Genomic DNA, 18241 nt, shown 5'->3' on the forward strand with positions numbered 1-18241 from the left:
AATGTACTTATTGTAAGTCACTTTGGATAGGAACGTCTGCTATAATAGACGTCTATATCAGCCAGCCGCACCTTGTGAGTAGGCCTACTGACAAGCATTGTGATTTCATTTCATAACTGCCACAGTTGATTGCAAATCAGAGGCTCGCACTTGCCATTGAACTATTAGAGGGAACATTAATTTTCCCAACGTGTCTGACATTTTCTCTACTCACTTGCTTCCTCTTTTTTGGAAGAGAAGCTCCACAGCGCCAACTAATGTAATGTAATGTGTAAACTAAGAAATTTATTTTTAGAATTTGCTGCGGGCCAAATCAAAATGGACCAAGGGCCACAGTTGGCCCGCGGTCCATAGTTTGGACTCTCCCGACTTGGACTCATAGGCCGTGCCTACCCCCAAAATGGATGCTCGGCGACTATACAGGTTAAGACAGTCCTATCCAGATGGGGCTTCAAGGGGGGAGATATACGAAATGTCGACACTGGTATCACGACCCAGGAGCCCTAGTTTCTGCCCCTCCTCAAGCCTCATTCACTGCAAACAAAGGTGCATCTTTACAACGAGGTCCCTTACGAGGATTAAAAAACGCCCTTTGTGTTTTGCTTTTAAAACCTTTTCTCGATGACATAAAGGTCTGACTGGTGTTGGAGGGTTGTAGGTCTGGGAAGAACTCTGGGAAGTCTTCAGGGGCCTCTTGTTTGGTTTGTGAACATATCCTGCAGGCGTCTCCTTTTCTGTCTACTATATATTGGCCCACTCTAATTAGGTATATTGTCTGCATATTTAACAGATAGCTGGAAGCAAATTGCACTATTCAGAGCGTTTGTTTTAGGGATTGGGACGTTCTATTCAGTTCACCTGCAGGGGAGTGGGAAACGTACAGTTTTTTTGGTGCAACTATCTGAAATGTTTAACAATATGCCGAGTGATATTGTGTATGCAAAGTTCTTAACATAATTTTTTCTATTTTAAATCGAACCATTTTAGCTTAAGTACTTAAAAGTGCACACCCATTTGTCATGATCCGCCTCATCCGCAAACTGCCGTTCGTTTGATATTTTTTCCATCTGTGCGCTGGTTGATGTGCGCGTCCGAGAGAGGGTTAAGCTTCTATAACACTTTAGACACCATAGATCTTAGCCATGGAGATAACACAATCCAGTCATTCCTCGGCTCTCAAATTTCATCTTTTTAAAAAGGCGTTCTCTCCAGAGCCGGTTACTGGAGCAAACTTCTGAAAGATTTGAGGTCTGCCTTGACATTATCTATTTAAATCAGAACATTTTTATTTGTTATCTGATCTTCTTGTACTTTCCCTTGACATATCTTTCAATGATTGTCTTTTAGTTTATTATATACATTAAAGAGGTGGCTTCGAATCCTCAGTGATCCGAATCTTCGATAGAAAGTCACTTAGTCGTCTTTAATAGTCTAATTGTGTCGGAAAAGTGGTCTGTGCGTTACAGCCGGACATAGAGTGAGGACGGGGGGGCTTAGTGAGTTATACCCCAGCCGAAAGCTGGAGGACTGACGAGTCCGTCGACGACCCCTTTTGGCTCGACTGAGACCTGCGGTTTCGTGTAAGGATTCGAGTTGACAACTGAAGCAACGTTAGAGTTGCGTTGAAAGTTACAGGTTTTTTTTGTATTATTTTTGTAGCTTTAAATACAGCTCCTTGGGCAATTTTATTACTAACTGTACATTAAAAAGTATTTCTACTCAATCTAAAAGGTTAAACAACTACTATCTCCTCCTCGACTTGAATGTTTGTATACAGCGCGTAGTCTGGATGCGCGCAGGCTTGGTTCGCTCCACTTTTTTTTGTGGAGAACCAGCGCCTTGTACTAGTGTTGGCTCGTTCGTTCGCGAACCGGTTCGAAAGAACGAGTCTTTAGAACGAACGACCCGAACCGGTTCGTCTCTCTCGTTAGTTCGGTCGTCTCGTTCACCATTCGATTCACCGGAAACTCGACTGAACGAACGAACGAGTTTCCGGTAGCACTAACTCCACTGAGTCTCACTGACTCAGCTGAGAACCGTGCTATGGCGTGCATTCCATGATGCGATTCACCGTTTCCGGAAACTAGGCTGAATCGCGAACGACTCCTCCACGTTCAGTCGAGTTTCTGGTGAATCGATTCACCGGAAACTCGACTGAACTGGGAGGAGTCGTTCACGAATCGTATGTTCGTTCAGCCTGGTTTCCGGTAGCGGTAAATCGCATCATGGAATGGACCCCATTGCACGGTTCTCAGCTGAGTCAGTCAGACTCAGTGGAGTTAGTGCTACCGGAAACTCGACTGAACGAACGATCGAACGAACGATTCGCGAACGACTCCTCTTGGCGAACTGAATCACTCGAACTGGGTCACGGAAACGAATCATTGAATCCACCGCTAGTTTGTACAGCTCGTTGCGTTTCCGCAATGAGTCCGTCTTTACAGAGATATTCCAGAAACGAATCAAAGGAAAACGGAGGGGGAATGATCGTTTTCGCCTTGGTTATGGGGTGCTCCAGTGTCTCCGCTCGGACGTCCCGCATGGCCACTTCCAAAACCTCTCTCTCGCCGCACAGCATCCGAAATGCCCGATGCATGGTTATGCAACCCAATCCCACCATTAGATGGTCAAGGTTGACCGGGACCTCTCGGCAGCAGACCGATTCAATGGCAGTGTCCATGCTCCGGCAGCACTCACACGCACACCAGTCACACCCACACGATCCGAAGGTGGAGCTGGAGCCAGAAATGTATCCCTCTCCACCGGGTGGCAGTCGGACAGTACTACAGGCATGTACCTCACAGGCTCAAACGCGTTACCAGCCATATTAAAATCACTATTTTAGAGTGTAGAAGGCGTTTGCGTGTCTGCAGCAAAGACCTAGTCCTACCACCATGCCAGTGACGTCATCGGCGCTCTAATCCTACTAAAAGACGCATTTTATTTTGTTGCTAAAATACTATACATCGATTTTTTAAATATATTTTTTAGGGTCATTTTTTTTATAATGGTCATAACTAACACGTTATCAATGTTGATTATTTCAGTTCAGTTAATCTATAATGTGTTAATGGTATGAACTAATCTGCACCTTTTCATTATCTTAAAACCGCACCCTGCCCAATGCAATATTAAAGGCACACATTAACATGAGTAACATTTCGGCATTAAAAAAAGAGTTGTGTACTTTTTTGCATGATCTTAATTGTTTCAAACAATATTCACACCAGAGACGGTAACCGATGTGGTCTTCGATGGCTTTCGCCCCCTCATCAGGATGTCCGTGAAAACTTCACATACATGTAACTCTAATGAATTATTGACGATGGATGTCGTATGCATGATTTTTATTGACAGCCACAATTGTGAAATCCTTTTTCTTTTTTCATTACTTTCTCTTAATTGGTGTTGTAAGTTTAATGACGGTGGTGGTGGATTTGAAACGAAAGCTCGCCTACTTGATAGGCTGTGAATAATGACCTCAACAGCGCCATCTACTGGAGCGGTGAAGTTGTTTTTAACTCTGGTCGGCTTTATGTGCGGTTGTGCATACTGTCCGTCACTTATTGTTATCATTAAAAAGTTGCAACGTATTCCATGAATTGTGCTTCATACTGTGAGGAAGAACTTCTGCTTAAGATATATTCAATCCTAAATGATAGTGGAATGAAAACTAAAGGAAGGGGGAGTAGGGCGTTTGTATTTCAGCCAACATTATATACATTTAAATCGAGTAGCTTACTGTAGGCCTACTGCTGTATCTGCCTTCTCCTACTACTGACTGAGGTTGTTGGGGCTGAACGGAGGATGGAATTCGACAGCGTGGTGTGGTTTACCTCGGGTAACCACAAGCCTGTGCTAGTTCTGCTACACCGCCCCAGGTTACAGCCTACTGCTAAATATACTAATGGTGCATTACTTAATATATAACATTTTCTGAACCCGAGACCATGCATATGTAACCCAAATGTCCCGCTGCCTCTCTATGACCCTTGGACTCTGATTTTGTGTCTGTTTGTTGGTGTGATGGGTAGAGAAGGACCACGGTGGGACACAGTTGTTCGGGATTGTTATTCCCCAACAGTGGACATTCTTCAATAGTCGCACGACGCTGAAGTTGGCATCTGATTCGCAGCATCCGATTCAGCAGCTGGTCCACTTTAAATCGGTCCTGATTGAAAACCACTACACCTAGACTCTTCAAATCTGGACTAAATTATCACAGTGAGGCTATACATTATAATAAACATAGTTACAGATTTGTGAAAACTTTTTTCTATTTGTGAAAATGCAATACAGGCTCATTTTAATGCTTTTTAGGGGTCCAGACTGCATTAGAACAGGTCCTGATTGAAAACCACTACACCTAGACTCTCCAAATCTAGAATAAATTAACACAGTGAGGCTATACATTATGTAAAACATAGTTTCAGATTTGTGAAACCTTTACCCTATTTGTGAAAATGCAATAAAGGCACATTTTAATGCTTTTTAGGGGTCCAGACCGCATTAGAACTGATCCTGATTAAAAACCACTACACCTAGACTCTTCAAATCTGGACTAAATTATCACAGTGAGGCTATACATTATGTAAAACATAGTTTCAGATTTGTGAAACCTTTAACCTATTTGTGAAAATGCAATGCGGTCTGGACCCCTAAAAAAAACATTAAAATAAGCCTGTATTGCATTTTCACAAATAGGGTAAAGGTTTCACAAATCTGAAACTATGTTTTACATAATGTATAGCCTCACTGTGATAATGTAGTCCAAATTTGAAGAGTCTAGGTGTAGTGGTTTTCAATCAGGACCGATTTGAAGATTCTAAGTGGTTTTCAAGCCGAATCGGATGCTGCGAATCGGATGCCAACTTCAGCGTCGTAATAGTCGCCTTGTATCCATTAGGGTCAAACATTTAACAACAATTAGAAAATACTCTGACCCAACTAAATGTAAAAATAAATACATAACCATAAACTATATAATTAAATAAACATTCTCTTTCAAATAAAAGAAAAGGACGAAAACATTAAATTAAGCAGTAGACAAAATCATATTGTACGAGATCATATAAGACGCTAAAACACACAGCACTCAACAAACATGAAACAAGATGGCGCACATACGAACTACGCTGGCACACAAGATTCAAATCGCGGCAAACAGCGCCACACGGTGGCCTGTCTAATTAAAGGTTGGGTAGGTGATTTGCGAAACGCCAGCAGATTTTGAAAATACACAACTCAAATGGTCCTACCCCCTCTCCTTCAACGCTGACTCTGACTCCACCCATTCCAAGTACCTGGACGCGCAATCATGCACGAGCGCGAACAGAGATGCGCGAGAGCGAGCCAGGCTAGCGTAGGTTTTCGTTTAACAACATGGCACTACATTCAGCTGTAAGTTGCACCCAGTACCGCGGGAAGTAGGAGTGCTGGGGGTGCTGCAACACCCCCTGTCCGAGGCCCTGTCTTATCACAGAAAACGATCATTTCTAAAAACTCCGGCCAAAGTGGAGATTTCTGAAAACGCCGGTTATGTGTTGTCGTGTCAACGGGGAGAAACGGGATTTTAGGTTCTGAAGCGTCACATTATGCACCAGGAAATGCTTAACGTCATGTGAGCGCCCGCTGTACCGTATTGGTCCGAATATAAACACAAACCCCATTGTAAGACGACCTATATTTGGAAAAAAGATTTGAAGACCAGATCCGTTTTTTATGAATAAATAAATTGTATTCATTGAAATAATATACGAAAATAAAAAGGCATCGAATAAAACACTGCATTGCCACTAAACAGTAGTGCAAATAGGCCGTACTGATGTGTACACCAAAGACTATTCCTGACACTCCTCTGCCCCGCTGTGTTCGCTCTGGCTGTGGTCGCTCCGAACTGTTTCGGCCCGTGGCAAAGCGAGTCATCCTCGCTGCTGTCCAAGGCATTTTGAGACGCAGCATTTATTTAATGCTCATATGACCTAGTGCTGAAAAAAGGTTATATGAAAAAGTGTGAGGGTAGCGGTGGTGCGCTAAACTTGTTCTGTGAGCAGCTGGATGTGAACGATCGATTTTCAACTGTCCGCGCATGCACTGGTGTAATTGAGCTGCGCTGCTATACATCTTTTTTTTATCAATGTAACGAGTTGCGAGTCTAGTGCAGGCTGAGTTTTTTTTTTTCCCTGCACCCCCTGCTGAGAATACGTTCTCGCTGCAATGGTTGGACCAGATGTTATAAACATTAAACGGTCACATAAATCATTACTATTTTTAGAAAATGTATGTTTGTTTCATATAATTGTATTGGAAGTCCTGGTTTTCACTAGGGTTGCCGCGGTGTGGACATTTTCACACCGAGTAATACGCTCGTCTCCACACCGGTATTACCGAGTATAAACGGTATAAACTTTGAAACTAGGTCAACCGCCACACAAGCATCGGTTTTTAGACCCTTCTCGTCCTTCAGTTGCCGCCAACGTTCGAAAGCAGCGCCTAGGATTATTCTTGATTTCAGTTTTTCTCTTTCAGCGTTTTTATTATCAATTACTCTCTGAAAAAGAGTTTTCCTTCTCTTTGCTGGTGGTGGTGGTGGTGGTGGGGATGGTGGCGTCTTGTCTGCCATGGAAATTGTCTTCTACTGCTAGGTCCAAATGTGGATTAACTAGTTCCAGTAGCTACCGCAGGATAACAACAAACAGGAGCTTGCTCTGGGTCACGAGCTCTGGGTCACGAGTACTGCACGAAGGGGTCGCGCGCGGGGCGCGGGGGAGGGGGAGTGCAGTACGACCGTTTGATTGACGTACTTACTGTCCAATGCAACTCGGTGGCAATGGAAATGATTGGTTGGAGTTTTTCGAGCCCTGCCCGTTCCACAGATGATTGACTTGTTTAATTTTCATGTCAGTACTTCTAACTCAGTGGCTGTAAGCGGGTTATGATAAGGATTTCAAGTAATTTTGCAAAAATGGCCAAAAAAGCAAATCACCTATACAACCTTTAAAGGCACCCAGTGCAACTTTCGAGGCTTAAAAATAAACATTCAATTTCTAGTCTTTTTTACACGTAGTAAGTTTCAATAACTCCATACCATTACATACCGACATTCAAGCAGCAAAGATGAGACGTCGTTGTGTGGTGAGAACTGATAGAAAATCGATAACAACAACAATGCCGCCATTTTCTTTCTTTTTTGTAACCTACGATAAATAAAGCAGGCTTCCAGTCAATGGAAAAATGGCTTCTCCCCACCGGCGATTGTTGTTGTTTACGATTTTCTATCAGTTCTCACCACACAACGACGTCTCATCTTTGCTCCTTGAATGTGTTGGGAAAAATAACCTGCTGAGTAAATCACATGTACATTACAAATATAGCTAACTCCTACCCTAGCCTGATGAGCACATCACATGGCAGACACATTACAATATAGTCAACTCTTGCTCTAACCCAACGAACACAAACATGATAATATATAGTCAGGTCAAGGCCGGAGCCGAAGGCCCCATTTCCCAGGCTGGCAGATGGTGGACACTCAGACAATGCACCAGTCATCCTCAAGAACGGGAGAGCCACATTAATTTATCACACAGGAGACACTTTGAAGCTCTCCCCCGTTAGAAGGAACCAAGAGAAACACCTGCCCATACCAAGGGCCTGAGAGCCACATTAAATTATCACACACGAGACAGTTCGGGGGGGCACTCCCCGGTTTAATTTACCACACAGGAGACATTTTGAGAGCTCTTCCCCGCTAGGAGGAACCAAGAGATACCCCTGCCCACACCAGGGCCTGAGAAGCCACATTTCGGGGGGGCACTCCCCGGTTTAATTTATCACACAGGAGACATTTCGAAGCTCTCCCCCGTTAGGAAAAACACATGGGATACACACCAGGGCCTGGGGGCAAAGGCCAAGCAAAAACACACAGAACCACACACACCTCAAACGCACACACCTCATCGAGAGGAGGATACAGCATAAAACTGTATCACACAGGGACTCTTCACCTTCTTCTGAAGCAGACCTTCCACGGAGGCGAAGCTCCGGACGAACCATCAGCGCTGATTAGGGACTTAGACATATTCGATTTCTCACGCTTTATGACTCTGTATAACCGTTGCCACTTTACTTAATAAATCCAAGGTCCTCGTGCCGACAGACTTTATTACCTCTCCGTCTCATTTTATCTGGTCCAGTAACTAGACAGACCGTTTTTCCCCTCAATTGTCGATATGTAATGGTATGGAGTTATTGAAACTTACTACGTGTAAAAAAGACTACAAATTGAATGTTTATTTTTCATTGAATGTTTACATAAAGTTGCACTGGGTGCCTTTAACAACCTTACACATACATCCAACGTGCTTCACCTCGTTTCACGTCCAAGATTCGTAGCTACAGGTCCACAAACGACCAAGTACATAGTAAGCAGCTCAGCTGCACAAGCTGGGACAGAATATTCCGCTGATAGGGATCCAGAATTGTGGCGTTATTCTGGTCTACCAACACGCAATTTCCGGTCTTCGACTTCCTAAGAGTTGTGTACACCAGCTAACAGTCCCCAGCGATAGAAGAGTGACAACACAACAAGAACACTATAATAAATATGAATCGTTGACGAATCATTTTACAACAGAACCCCTGAACGCATACCGTAAACGAACGGATACCTCTCTATCGGAAGTACCGCCCACCATCACCGCTCATGTAACTGAAAGTCCCGCCCTCTCTCTCTCAATAACGCTCATTTGGGGCATCCCATCCCTGGACTCGGTCGTGAGAGGGGACCGCCTAGAACGAGGTCAGGTTATTTAGGAGATCAATCCCAAGTGCCACCCCCTCCAATCCCGAATGTAGGGACAGAGGAGCGACCGCCCCGCCCCCACTTTCTCTCACGTTTTACCGAATCCCCACGAGTGGGATTAATTGTTAGGACCCCTGAAGAAACTTACTCTAAAATTGAAGCCGACTCAAGACCGCTTATTTTTGGCCAGGCTTTTGTAGGACGGTGCTCTAATATCCATCAAACAAACGTTTGCATTCTGCATCATTACCATCTTCGCTGGAGTTCAAGAGAAAAGGTTTTTCTCTGCCTTCGATCAAAACATCAGGACACCAGCTGACCGAACTCAGATCAGGTAGGTCTCTGAGAGGTGTTAGTGCTTCAGAAGGTGATGTTATTCGAGGAGAACACGGTCTGTTAAAATACAATTGAACCCATTGATGAGAGCTTCAGTGTGTAAACTAAATGCCTTTCTGCACACGTGACTCAAGAGTTTGAAAGTTTGCCATTAACCGACCAAAATAATCCCTTTTCCTCCGTGGTCAACACTTTAATGTTTATTCCATGAAGGGATTTGTTTCATGAATGTTTAAAATAGTTAGGTGGCTCAGCTGAGAAGGATCTACACTTAAATAATCAAAAACCGAACTAAAGCTTTCAAGTGTGTTTTTAGTATTTGGTCAAGTGTGGTTTATCGTTTAACTAGGCTACTATTAAAAGCTACCATTTACCAAAATCAATCCACTTAAAAATATCCTACACTTTAATTGAACAGTTTAAAAGATAATGCACAACACTTGCACCTAATATTCACTCTTTAATAGATAAACTACCCTTTACCTAATATAAACCCTTTAATAGATAAAATATCCTTAACCTAACATAGACACTTTAAACCTTTAAGCTCTGTGTTAAATTCCCAAGAGGCCAGGCTATTGGATCATACCATGTTCACATTCTCAGGGGGGTTGCTGTTTGGGTTGGTTGAGCCTCCCTGGAGCTAGTGAAAGGCCCAGGGACCTGTTGTTGCTTTATTTTCCCACTATCAGTAAGACGCATCAGGGAATGCAACCTTGGGGGTTTGCTTCAAGAGAGGAGCCGTTATCATGTGGGGTTGAGTCTGGATGTATCAGAATCAAGTGTATCTGAGCTGTTTGCTTCCGTCAGAGGAAACCGCGGTGCTCGTGAGAACTGAGAAATGATAGGTGCAGCTGAACCCACCAGCAGCTTAATATAGCCCGTCTAACGTTGCACCATTGGGCCTCTTGTTATTGTGGCCCATGCACAGTGCACCGTGGTGCATTGACCATGGTGGTGCATGGTGAACGGTGTTCACCATGATGCATGATGGGGTGTTCACCATGATGCATGATGGGGTGTTCACCATGAGGGGGGGGGGGGGGTATGGAGCGATTGTTGACGGGGGGGGGGGGGGGGGTATGGAGCGATTTTTATTTATTTTTTTTGGCTCTAGGGGGTCCCCTAGTAGTGGCCCGGGGCCCCAAGCAATTGCCTGGTATGCCTAATGGGATGCAGCGCCTCTGCCCACACCTCACACTGTTATGGCCGCAAGGGTTTAGCAGATCCATCGATGAGTCGATCTGCAGATAGTTAATCGTACGCCTTTTTGATTATCTTGATTATCGTTAAGTATACGACATGGAAAGAAACTTTTAATGCTTGGCTAGAATCAGAAAGCAGTTTCACCAGAATGAATGAATTATGGAATGTAAACAAATGTATATTTTGTTTCACTTTCACTTTCCACCCGGCTTCCACCCACTGGGTTTCTGTCGGTTCTTCTAGGCTCCCCTGCAGTCCTCAGAGCGGTTGGAATGGAGCTGGCTGTGCTGCTGGCCGTGTGCTGCTGGCTGTCTCCGGCCTGGGGTGAGCAACCTCACTCTCGGCCCGCTGGCGACGGTAGTGTTCTCCCGCCGTGCTGCTCACACGCTCCTTGTTTGGGCTGCTGTCTGAGGAGCGCCGCGCTCCCGACCAGAGAGCCGCTCCGTGGGGGGCGCCGGCGGCCTCCCCGCAGGACGCCTAGCTGTGTTAGCTTCTCTGCTGCCTACTACTAGAAGTGTTAGCTCTCTGCTACTACTCGCAGGTTCCATGTTCAGGGTGCTTTTCCAAATTCCAAACCTTTTTTCTCCAAGCGTGTACTGAAGACGGTTACATTGAGGGCATTGAGCTGGCGAGAAATAAGAGTTGTTGAAGTACTTCTACCTCCATGATGTATGAAAGCCTAAAGCTGTACTGGAACTCAGACTGTAAGCCCCTCTGGACTTTAGTCATGAATACCTCTCCAGTGTAGCTTCAGCACAGAAAACATGGCCGCCGCCCACGTTCACAGGTCGGCCCGCTTAGGGCAGCCCCCAGTGCCAGCTTCTAGCACGTTCTACCGTTGACTCATACCAGGCCACTCTCAAGCTCTACTATACCTCTCGACAGATCTATTCTACCCTACACCTAATTTAGACCTCCCTACAGTTCTAAGGACCCCCCCTTCTACAATATATTCAAACTAGTTCATCTTTCCAAGCAGTGATGGGGGGGCTTTTGCTTATTGGATAACATAAATCCTAGTTTCTGTCGTTTTGATGAAACAAAACCAAAACCGATTTATCAGATACAGTTTCAAACTGAAGAGCTCGTCCATGAAAGCGGTCCCATGCTAGACTCGTGCCTTTGTTTCTTTATTCATGTTCTGAATGCATGACCGAAACGTCTCAATCTCGCTCACTCAAACACTCCACTTTGCATTTCCCTTCGATAGCATGTTTGGAAGTTATTGTGGCCCAATTTATAGTCTTCTTTTTGTGACATTTCGACTAACAATGTCTTCCTTGCCTCCTTCAATAGCCTCAACCATGGAAGACGCCCAGTGTGAGTATGGAGGAATATATCACATATTGATATTTTCAGGTCCACCTGAAAATATGTTGTACATACATCGCAACTCCAGACCATCAACATAACTTATTTTATTTAGAACTCACTACAAAAACTCCTATTTTCTTGTAATGTGTTAAGTCTTATTTGTGTTTTTCTTTTGGTTTCCTTTGAGCAGACAGCGACAGTGCCTTCAACTACGGTGAGTGACCCGTTCTCCAGGGACCGTCTGGGGGTCAGGCCTGCTTCCTTTTTCCATTCATTTGTTTTCTCATGAAGAAGTGGAACACATTCACCCAGAGGTCAGAACGCTCCACTGCCAACAAATAGTTGAAATCCTGCCTACAGCTGTTGGTTGAATCCGGCCTACAGTCGGTTGGTTGAATCCGAACTACAGTCGGTTGGTTGAATCCGGAGTACAGTCGGTTGGTTGAATCCGTCCTACAGTCGGTTGAATCAGGCCTACAGTCGGTTGGTTGAATCCGGCCTACAGTCGGTTGAATCAGGCCTACAGTCGGTTGGTTGAATCCGGCCTACAGTTGGTTGAATCCGGCCTACAGTCAACCGGTAGATTCCGGCCTACAGTCGGTTGGTTGACTGTAGGCAACCAACCGGCCTACAGTCAACCGGTAGATTCCGGCATACAGTCAGTTGAATCCGGCCTACATTCGGTTGGTTGAATCCGGCCTACAGTCGGTTGGTTGAATCCGGCCTGCAGTTAGTTGAATCCGGCCTAAACTTTGGAAGGAGTTGAATAGATATCATGATGGGGTTTATTCGATTTTATCGTTATCTAGAATTTTTTTCTAAGAGCTTTTCATTTAGCTTCTCAGCTCGGAGAGTTAACACAAGAGCTCCTGATGTAGCTCTTGAGCTAGGAGGCTAAAGATAGAGACTTTCATGACGCCTCTGGTGTATTTGTGTTTCAGATTATGAATCGCTGAGGATTGGAGGCATGGTCTTTGCTGTGGTCCTCTTCGTCCTCGGAATTGGCCTCATCGTTAGTAAGTACCACCCCCCCCCCCCCCCACCCCCCAGCATGCCTCCGCTGCCCTTTGGTGTCACTGCTGACTGTCTCTGGACCAGGAGACGCTGCAGTAGTCTGCTAATGTTGATGTGGTCGACTTAAAGGTTGAGATGTTCTCCTCTTTCATCAGCTCGGAAGTGTGGCTGCTCAAAAAGTGAAAAGCCAAGGTAAGAAACAAAAGGTGGTAATAAAACATAAAAATGAAAGAAAATAAATTTGGAAACGAGTCCTATCCTGTTCCTAATTATTAGTTTTTATTTGTAGTGCCCTCAGACCTAAGGCCCCTGATGCAGAAGCAGGCCTTCCTAGCGGTAAATACCCCCGTGTTTAAACTCGGATTACAATAGTAGGATACATAAAATTTTATGAAATCATAATGCTTCTTTAAAAATATAATAATACAATTTGAACTCTGTCCACAGCTTAAGAGCCCTGATTCATTCACCTGTAGAGAAGTTGGTGTAATGCAAGTATGCCTAAAAAAATTAACTACTTTTAGAATACTTTCTAAAGCTTATTCTGTCGCATTAAGAAAATAATTCCGACTTTCTATTTTTCCGTAGCTGTACAAACTCCTACCTGCAGATGACAGTACCGACCCCGATTGGCAAGTAGCAGTATTGACTCCAACCTGAAGGTGGCAGTACGGACCCTACCTGTGGTTAGCAGTACTGATTCCTATCTGCAGGGGGCGGCATTAGACCTGAATTACTTTTATGAAATCTTAAACAAAGTTTCGGTTGATTCTTTCAGTGTTTGTCTTAATTTTTCTATTTTATCGCCATTGACAATTTTTAATTGTATAGTACTAAATGTGAACTGTTCTTTTTCTGATACATTTTAATAAAATTACGAAGAACATTAAATTACGTTGTTTGTGTTCGATGTTTTATTTGCATTAATGTCAGGTCTGCAATGAGCCTCACGCGTGGTCGTCAATGCAATCGGCTGTAGAGCAGCCTCCTCATCAAGGCCTTCTGCAGCAGGGCTATCCTGCGGTAAAACAACGGCACGGTCCCATAAGGGGGGGGGGGGGGGTCTACCCTCGTTATATCAGATGTGTTTGGGGGGGGATCTGTCATCGATTATTTGGGCACACATTCAAACAAGCATCCGCAGTGCTCAAGTCGAAGCTTCATGACAACTTCACTGCAGATCTGGACTACAGATACTGCTGGTGAAGACACTGATAACATTTTATTTCCCTTTGTCGACACTAACCACGTTAGCTGCAAGTGTGCATAAAACACCCGCTTTGGCCTGTACACGTAAATTCCCAACAAAGAGGGAAAGCAGCTGATGTTATTGCTGCTGCACTGGTACCGCATTGCTTTGTATTAGTCTCTTGGGGATAAGCCATGGAAAACCGCCTCTTATTATACAGCCATGCACGCCGGTGGGCGGTGCACTGCAGGGCGGTGGAGGCGGTGGGCGGTGCACTGCTGCACCACCGCATCCGCTGCAGTGACGTGTCTGGGCCAGCAGGGGGCGCAGTGTGGAGCTGACGGTGCAGCGGAATAAGGTGCAGCTCTTCTCTTCTCTTCTCTTCTCCTGTCCAGCAGCAACCCAACGGTCCAGGAGCACTTCTCTCTCCTTCTCTCTCCCGTCGCTGTATTCGCAATCCTTAAGACTTCAGAGCCGGACCTTTTTTAAGACTGAAGGAGAGAGAAGCCGCAAGACGCCGTCATGTCAGCCACACAAGGTGAGTTTATCCTCGTCTATCGTTAGTTTTCTTCCTCTTAATTCGGGTTATTTAAGAAACGGTTGGACTCTGTAAGGTTCAGAGAAATATAAGACGTTTTTGTTGTTTTTAGTTGTGACGTTAGGAATAGATTGGTGTATGAATAACCGCTTGCCAAAAGTTGAGCACTGATGCTGCATGATAGTTGCAGTCTAATTAAGATGAAATGTTCTTATATTTAATTACTGATCAATTATGCATTTGTGTTTAGAGCTATCAGAGTATTAGTTTAATAGAATGCATTCGTTTGTGTTTGACAGTGCAACAGCTCCAATGAATAGGATAGATAAAGAGGTTGCTGCATCAGTTGCAGGGTGCGGAACAGAAAGCGCCAGCTAAGCGATTCTCATTGATCAACAAAAAAAAGCCGCAATTCTGACGTAGGCTCCTGTTAATTGTGTGTCCTTATCTATGCATCTCTACTATAGGTTTATCGTTGAGATGATATTGTACCAACTCATCCGCTGTGGGCCTATTGGGATGTCCATCACTATTGATATCAGCAGAATATTAACCTTCCTTTTCTTTGCAGAACCGATGTACCCAGACCAGAGTGACTTCCATTACGGTGGGTGGGCTTTCTGTAACGTGGCATTGAGCCAGGTTGTTTGAAATAAATAATGAATCATGATGGTTGTGAATTATATTGTATGTCTGAGTGAGTGATGCTTCACGTTTGATCCTTTATATTAAGATGTAATCCATCATAACGATTCTTTTCCTCCTTATAGATTATGAGACATTACGGACCACAGGTGTTATTCTCGCCACAGTATTGGCTGTTTCAGGCATTCTAATAGCAATGAGTAGGTATCATGTTTCCCTCTCCCGCACATCGACCAGGCCCTCCCCAAATGCCCCAATATAACCTCTGTTGTTTATATTTCTCAAACAGGTAAAAAATTCACAAATTGTGTTAAGTCGTCCTCCAAGTAAGCGTTGTGCTCGAGGCTCGTGGATGACCAGCCTGTGCATGCTGAATGAGTCCGGGCCACGAGTCCGCCTGCTGCGGACCACATCCCCCTCTTCTAACGAAACGCCCGTAGCGCCCCCAAGAACGCCCCCCTCCCTCTCTCCCCCCTCAACCCAGAAACACTCCCAACACATCCCGGAGCCCGCCAGAGCGCGCCGCCGCCACCAGACTGACACGCCCCACGCATCCCCGTCCCCCTCGTGCATGGACCCGGGGGGCAGTCTGCGTTGGGGCGCAGCGCTGGGCCGAGTGTGTTGCTAGTGTGGGGAGGGGCGCCCCCGTAGCTAACGGCATGCTGCCTGAACAGAACGCCGGTCTGCTGCCAGAGTCAACAGCATGAGAGGAACCACTGCACCCCGGAGGGACCAAGGGGTGCCCTGTAGTCAGATATAGAGCTGAGCATCGTGTGTGTGTCTGGAGGGGCGTTGGGGTACCCTGTAGTCAGATATAGAGCTGAGCATCGTGTGTATGTCTGGAGGGGCGTTGGGGTACCCTGTAGTCAGATATAGAGCTGAGCATCGTGTGTATGTCTGGAGGGGCGTTGGGGTACCCTGTAGTCAGATATAGAGCTGAGCATCGTGTGTATGTCTGGAGGGGCGTTGGGGTAACCTGTAGTCAGATATAGAGCTGAGCATCGTGTGTGTGTCTGGAGGGGCGTTGGGGTACCCTGTAGTCAGATATAGAGCTGAGCATCGTGTGTGTGTCTGGAGGGGCGTTGGGGTACCCTGTAGTCAGATATAGAGCTGCATCGTGTGTGTGTCTGGAGGGGCGTTGGGGTGCCCTGTAGTCAGATATAGAGCTGCATCGTGTGTCTGTCCCTGGGAGTACGTTGAGGTAACCTAGTTACATATAGTTACACATTGCGTCAGTTCGCAGAGGTAACCTAGTTACATATAGTTTCACATTTGGTCAGTGCCTGGGAGTAGAGGCAACCTAGTTACATATCATTACACATTGTGTACCTGGGAGTACATGGAGGTAACCTAGTTACATATAGTAACGCATTATGTGCCTGGGAGTACGTAGAGTTACGCCTAACGTTACACATCAGGTCTTGTTGTGTTCTGTTCCTTTCCTCCGTTTGACACCCAAAGCCTGTGCTGTGTTCTGACTCCTCCCCCTGTGCTGTGTTCTGACTCCTCCCCCTGTGCTGTGTTCTGACTCCTCCCCCTGTCTCCCCCCCGTCCCGTCCCCCTCTATAGGACTCCCGCTACTGGGACCCCCATCCCCAAAACAGAAGGTAGGACCGTCTCTCCTGCCGTGGTCCTCCCCACTCCGCCGTCGTCCTGGTCGTGATGGGGGGGGGCGCGCCGGTCTTACCCTGCTCTGTGCTGTCAGTTCCTCCCCAGACGGTGTAGGGGGGCTGCGGGGGGCCGGGACCACCCCGCCACCAGCCGCCATGGGCCCCGGGCCGCGCTCCTACGTCTGACGGACCGCCGCCAAGTAGGAGACTGACAGGCCATCGATCCACTTATTCATACACAGTATTAAGCACCGTTTCTTACGTCTGCGCCGTCGTCCGCTATCGCATCGCAGTTCTCGATTCTCAAAGCGCGGAATGTATTTAAAACACTAAATAAACATGGATGCACGTGAACGGAGGAGCGGGAATGTGAGGCGGCCCGACGGCTGTCTGTGAAGATTCCCTCCCCCAGAATAGACGGACTGCATGACGGGAGGAGTCCGATATAGTAACGATTGTACCGTAGAACCCTTTGCCTTGTTAGATGATGGTGCACCCTTCAGACATTTTCAAGCAAAACAATGAAAAGCATGAATTGAAACTGTTTTGTGAGGTTTTGTGTTTCTCACATTCTTGATTTTATATATTTATTATGAAGTTTTATTTAGCATATTCTAAAGCTCCTGTGTCATCTGCATTATAAGGAAATAAGTTATGCATCAAAGTTTAATTCAATGTCGATATAACATAATGTCCTGGTGCATATTGGACATTGTGAATTAAATATATCAAATGTATTTCATTGTTTGGTTTTAAGCCTTTTCTCAATTGTACGTAATATTCCTCATGATCACAATACCTGATGTTTAGAATTGCTGTAGGATTATGACATGACGTTATAATCCAGATCACAGGGATTTATAAAGTCAGGTTAAATAAACTCTACTCAGAAAGACTTGTTTGGTCTTTTTAATAATATGAATATCTATCTGGCAATAAATCTGCTCTATACCCACCTTCTGTCTATCTAAATCCATGGTCTTTTATCTATCTCTCTTTCTCTCACTACTCTACTTATCTATCTCTATTCTGCCTCTCTAACTCTCTCTCTCTCTCTTGCTCTCTCTCCTGATCTATCTATCTATCTATCTATCTATCTATCTATCTCTCTATCTCTCTATCTCTCTATCTCTCTATCTATCTATCTATCTATCTCTCTCTCTCTCTCTCTCTCTCTCTCTCTCTCTCTCTCTCTCTCTCTCTCTCTCTCTCTCTCTCTCTCTCTCTCTCTCTCTCTCTCTCTCTCTCTCTAATGATCTTCTATCTGTCCTCCCTGTTTGTCTGTCGGCCTTTCTTCCATACATCCATCTGACTATAAACATATAGTGCATGCAGATATTTAACTTTGTAGAGTAAAATATACACTTTCGTTAAAGAATTAGATTTATTGATGGCTGTCAGGATGTAAAGAAAATATTACAAAGTATGCTTCTTAAATAAAGGATAATCTTAATACATGGTTTTCCTGGTAGTGAGGTCGACTGTGTGTCATGGTTTGGCATTATAGTCAATGTGACAGTACTTTATTACAGTGATGATTTAAAAAGAATACTCAACTAAAGATCAGCAATGTGACTCATACAGTG

General features: G+C 45.1%; 1 protein-coding gene across 2 annotated transcripts; it reads left to right on the forward strand.

Moving 5' to 3' along the window:
• Positions 1–8782: 8782 nt before the first annotated feature.
• LOC115545546 (FXYD domain-containing ion transport regulator 6) lies at positions 8783–13568 on the forward strand. Of its 2 annotated transcripts, none has more exons than XM_030358845.1 (9): positions 8783–9137; positions 10589–10669; positions 11642–11665; positions 11850–11873; positions 12601–12675; positions 12829–12865; positions 12963–13009; positions 13121–13164; positions 13262–13568. In XM_030358845.1, exons 2-8 carry the CDS (start codon positions 10618–10620, stop codon positions 13123–13125), a joined length of 264 nt encoding a protein of 87 aa, XP_030214705.1. In that variant the 5' UTR covers positions 8783–9137; positions 10589–10617; the 3' UTR covers positions 13126–13164; positions 13262–13568. The 2 variants fall into 2 exon arrangements, with proteins under 2 accessions (XP_030214705.1, XP_030214704.1); XM_030358844.1 differs by having other exon boundaries at positions 8786–9137; positions 13121–13168.
• The last annotated feature ends 4673 nt before the right edge of the window (positions 13569–18241 follow it).

This window comes from Gadus morhua, chromosome 6 (assembly GCF_902167405.1).
Source record: "Gadus morhua chromosome 6, gadMor3.0, whole genome shotgun sequence".
Taxonomy (NCBI): domain Eukaryota; kingdom Metazoa; phylum Chordata; class Actinopteri; order Gadiformes; family Gadidae; genus Gadus; species Gadus morhua.

Bases quoted from the DNA above. Each gene is read 5' to 3' on its own strand.
- LOC115545546 (XM_030358845.1), top strand. From the start codon at position 10,618: ATGGAGCTGGCTGTGCTGCTGGCCGTGTGCTGCTGGCTGTCTCCGGCC. The intron at 11,666-11,849 runs GTGAGTATGGAG...TCCTTTGAGCAG, and splicing joins AACCATGGAAGACGCCCAGT to ACAGCGACAGTGCCTTCAAC. The intron at 12,676-12,828 runs GTAAGTACCACC...CTCTTTCATCAG, and splicing joins CGGAATTGGCCTCATCGTTA to CTCGGAAGTGTGGCTGCTCA.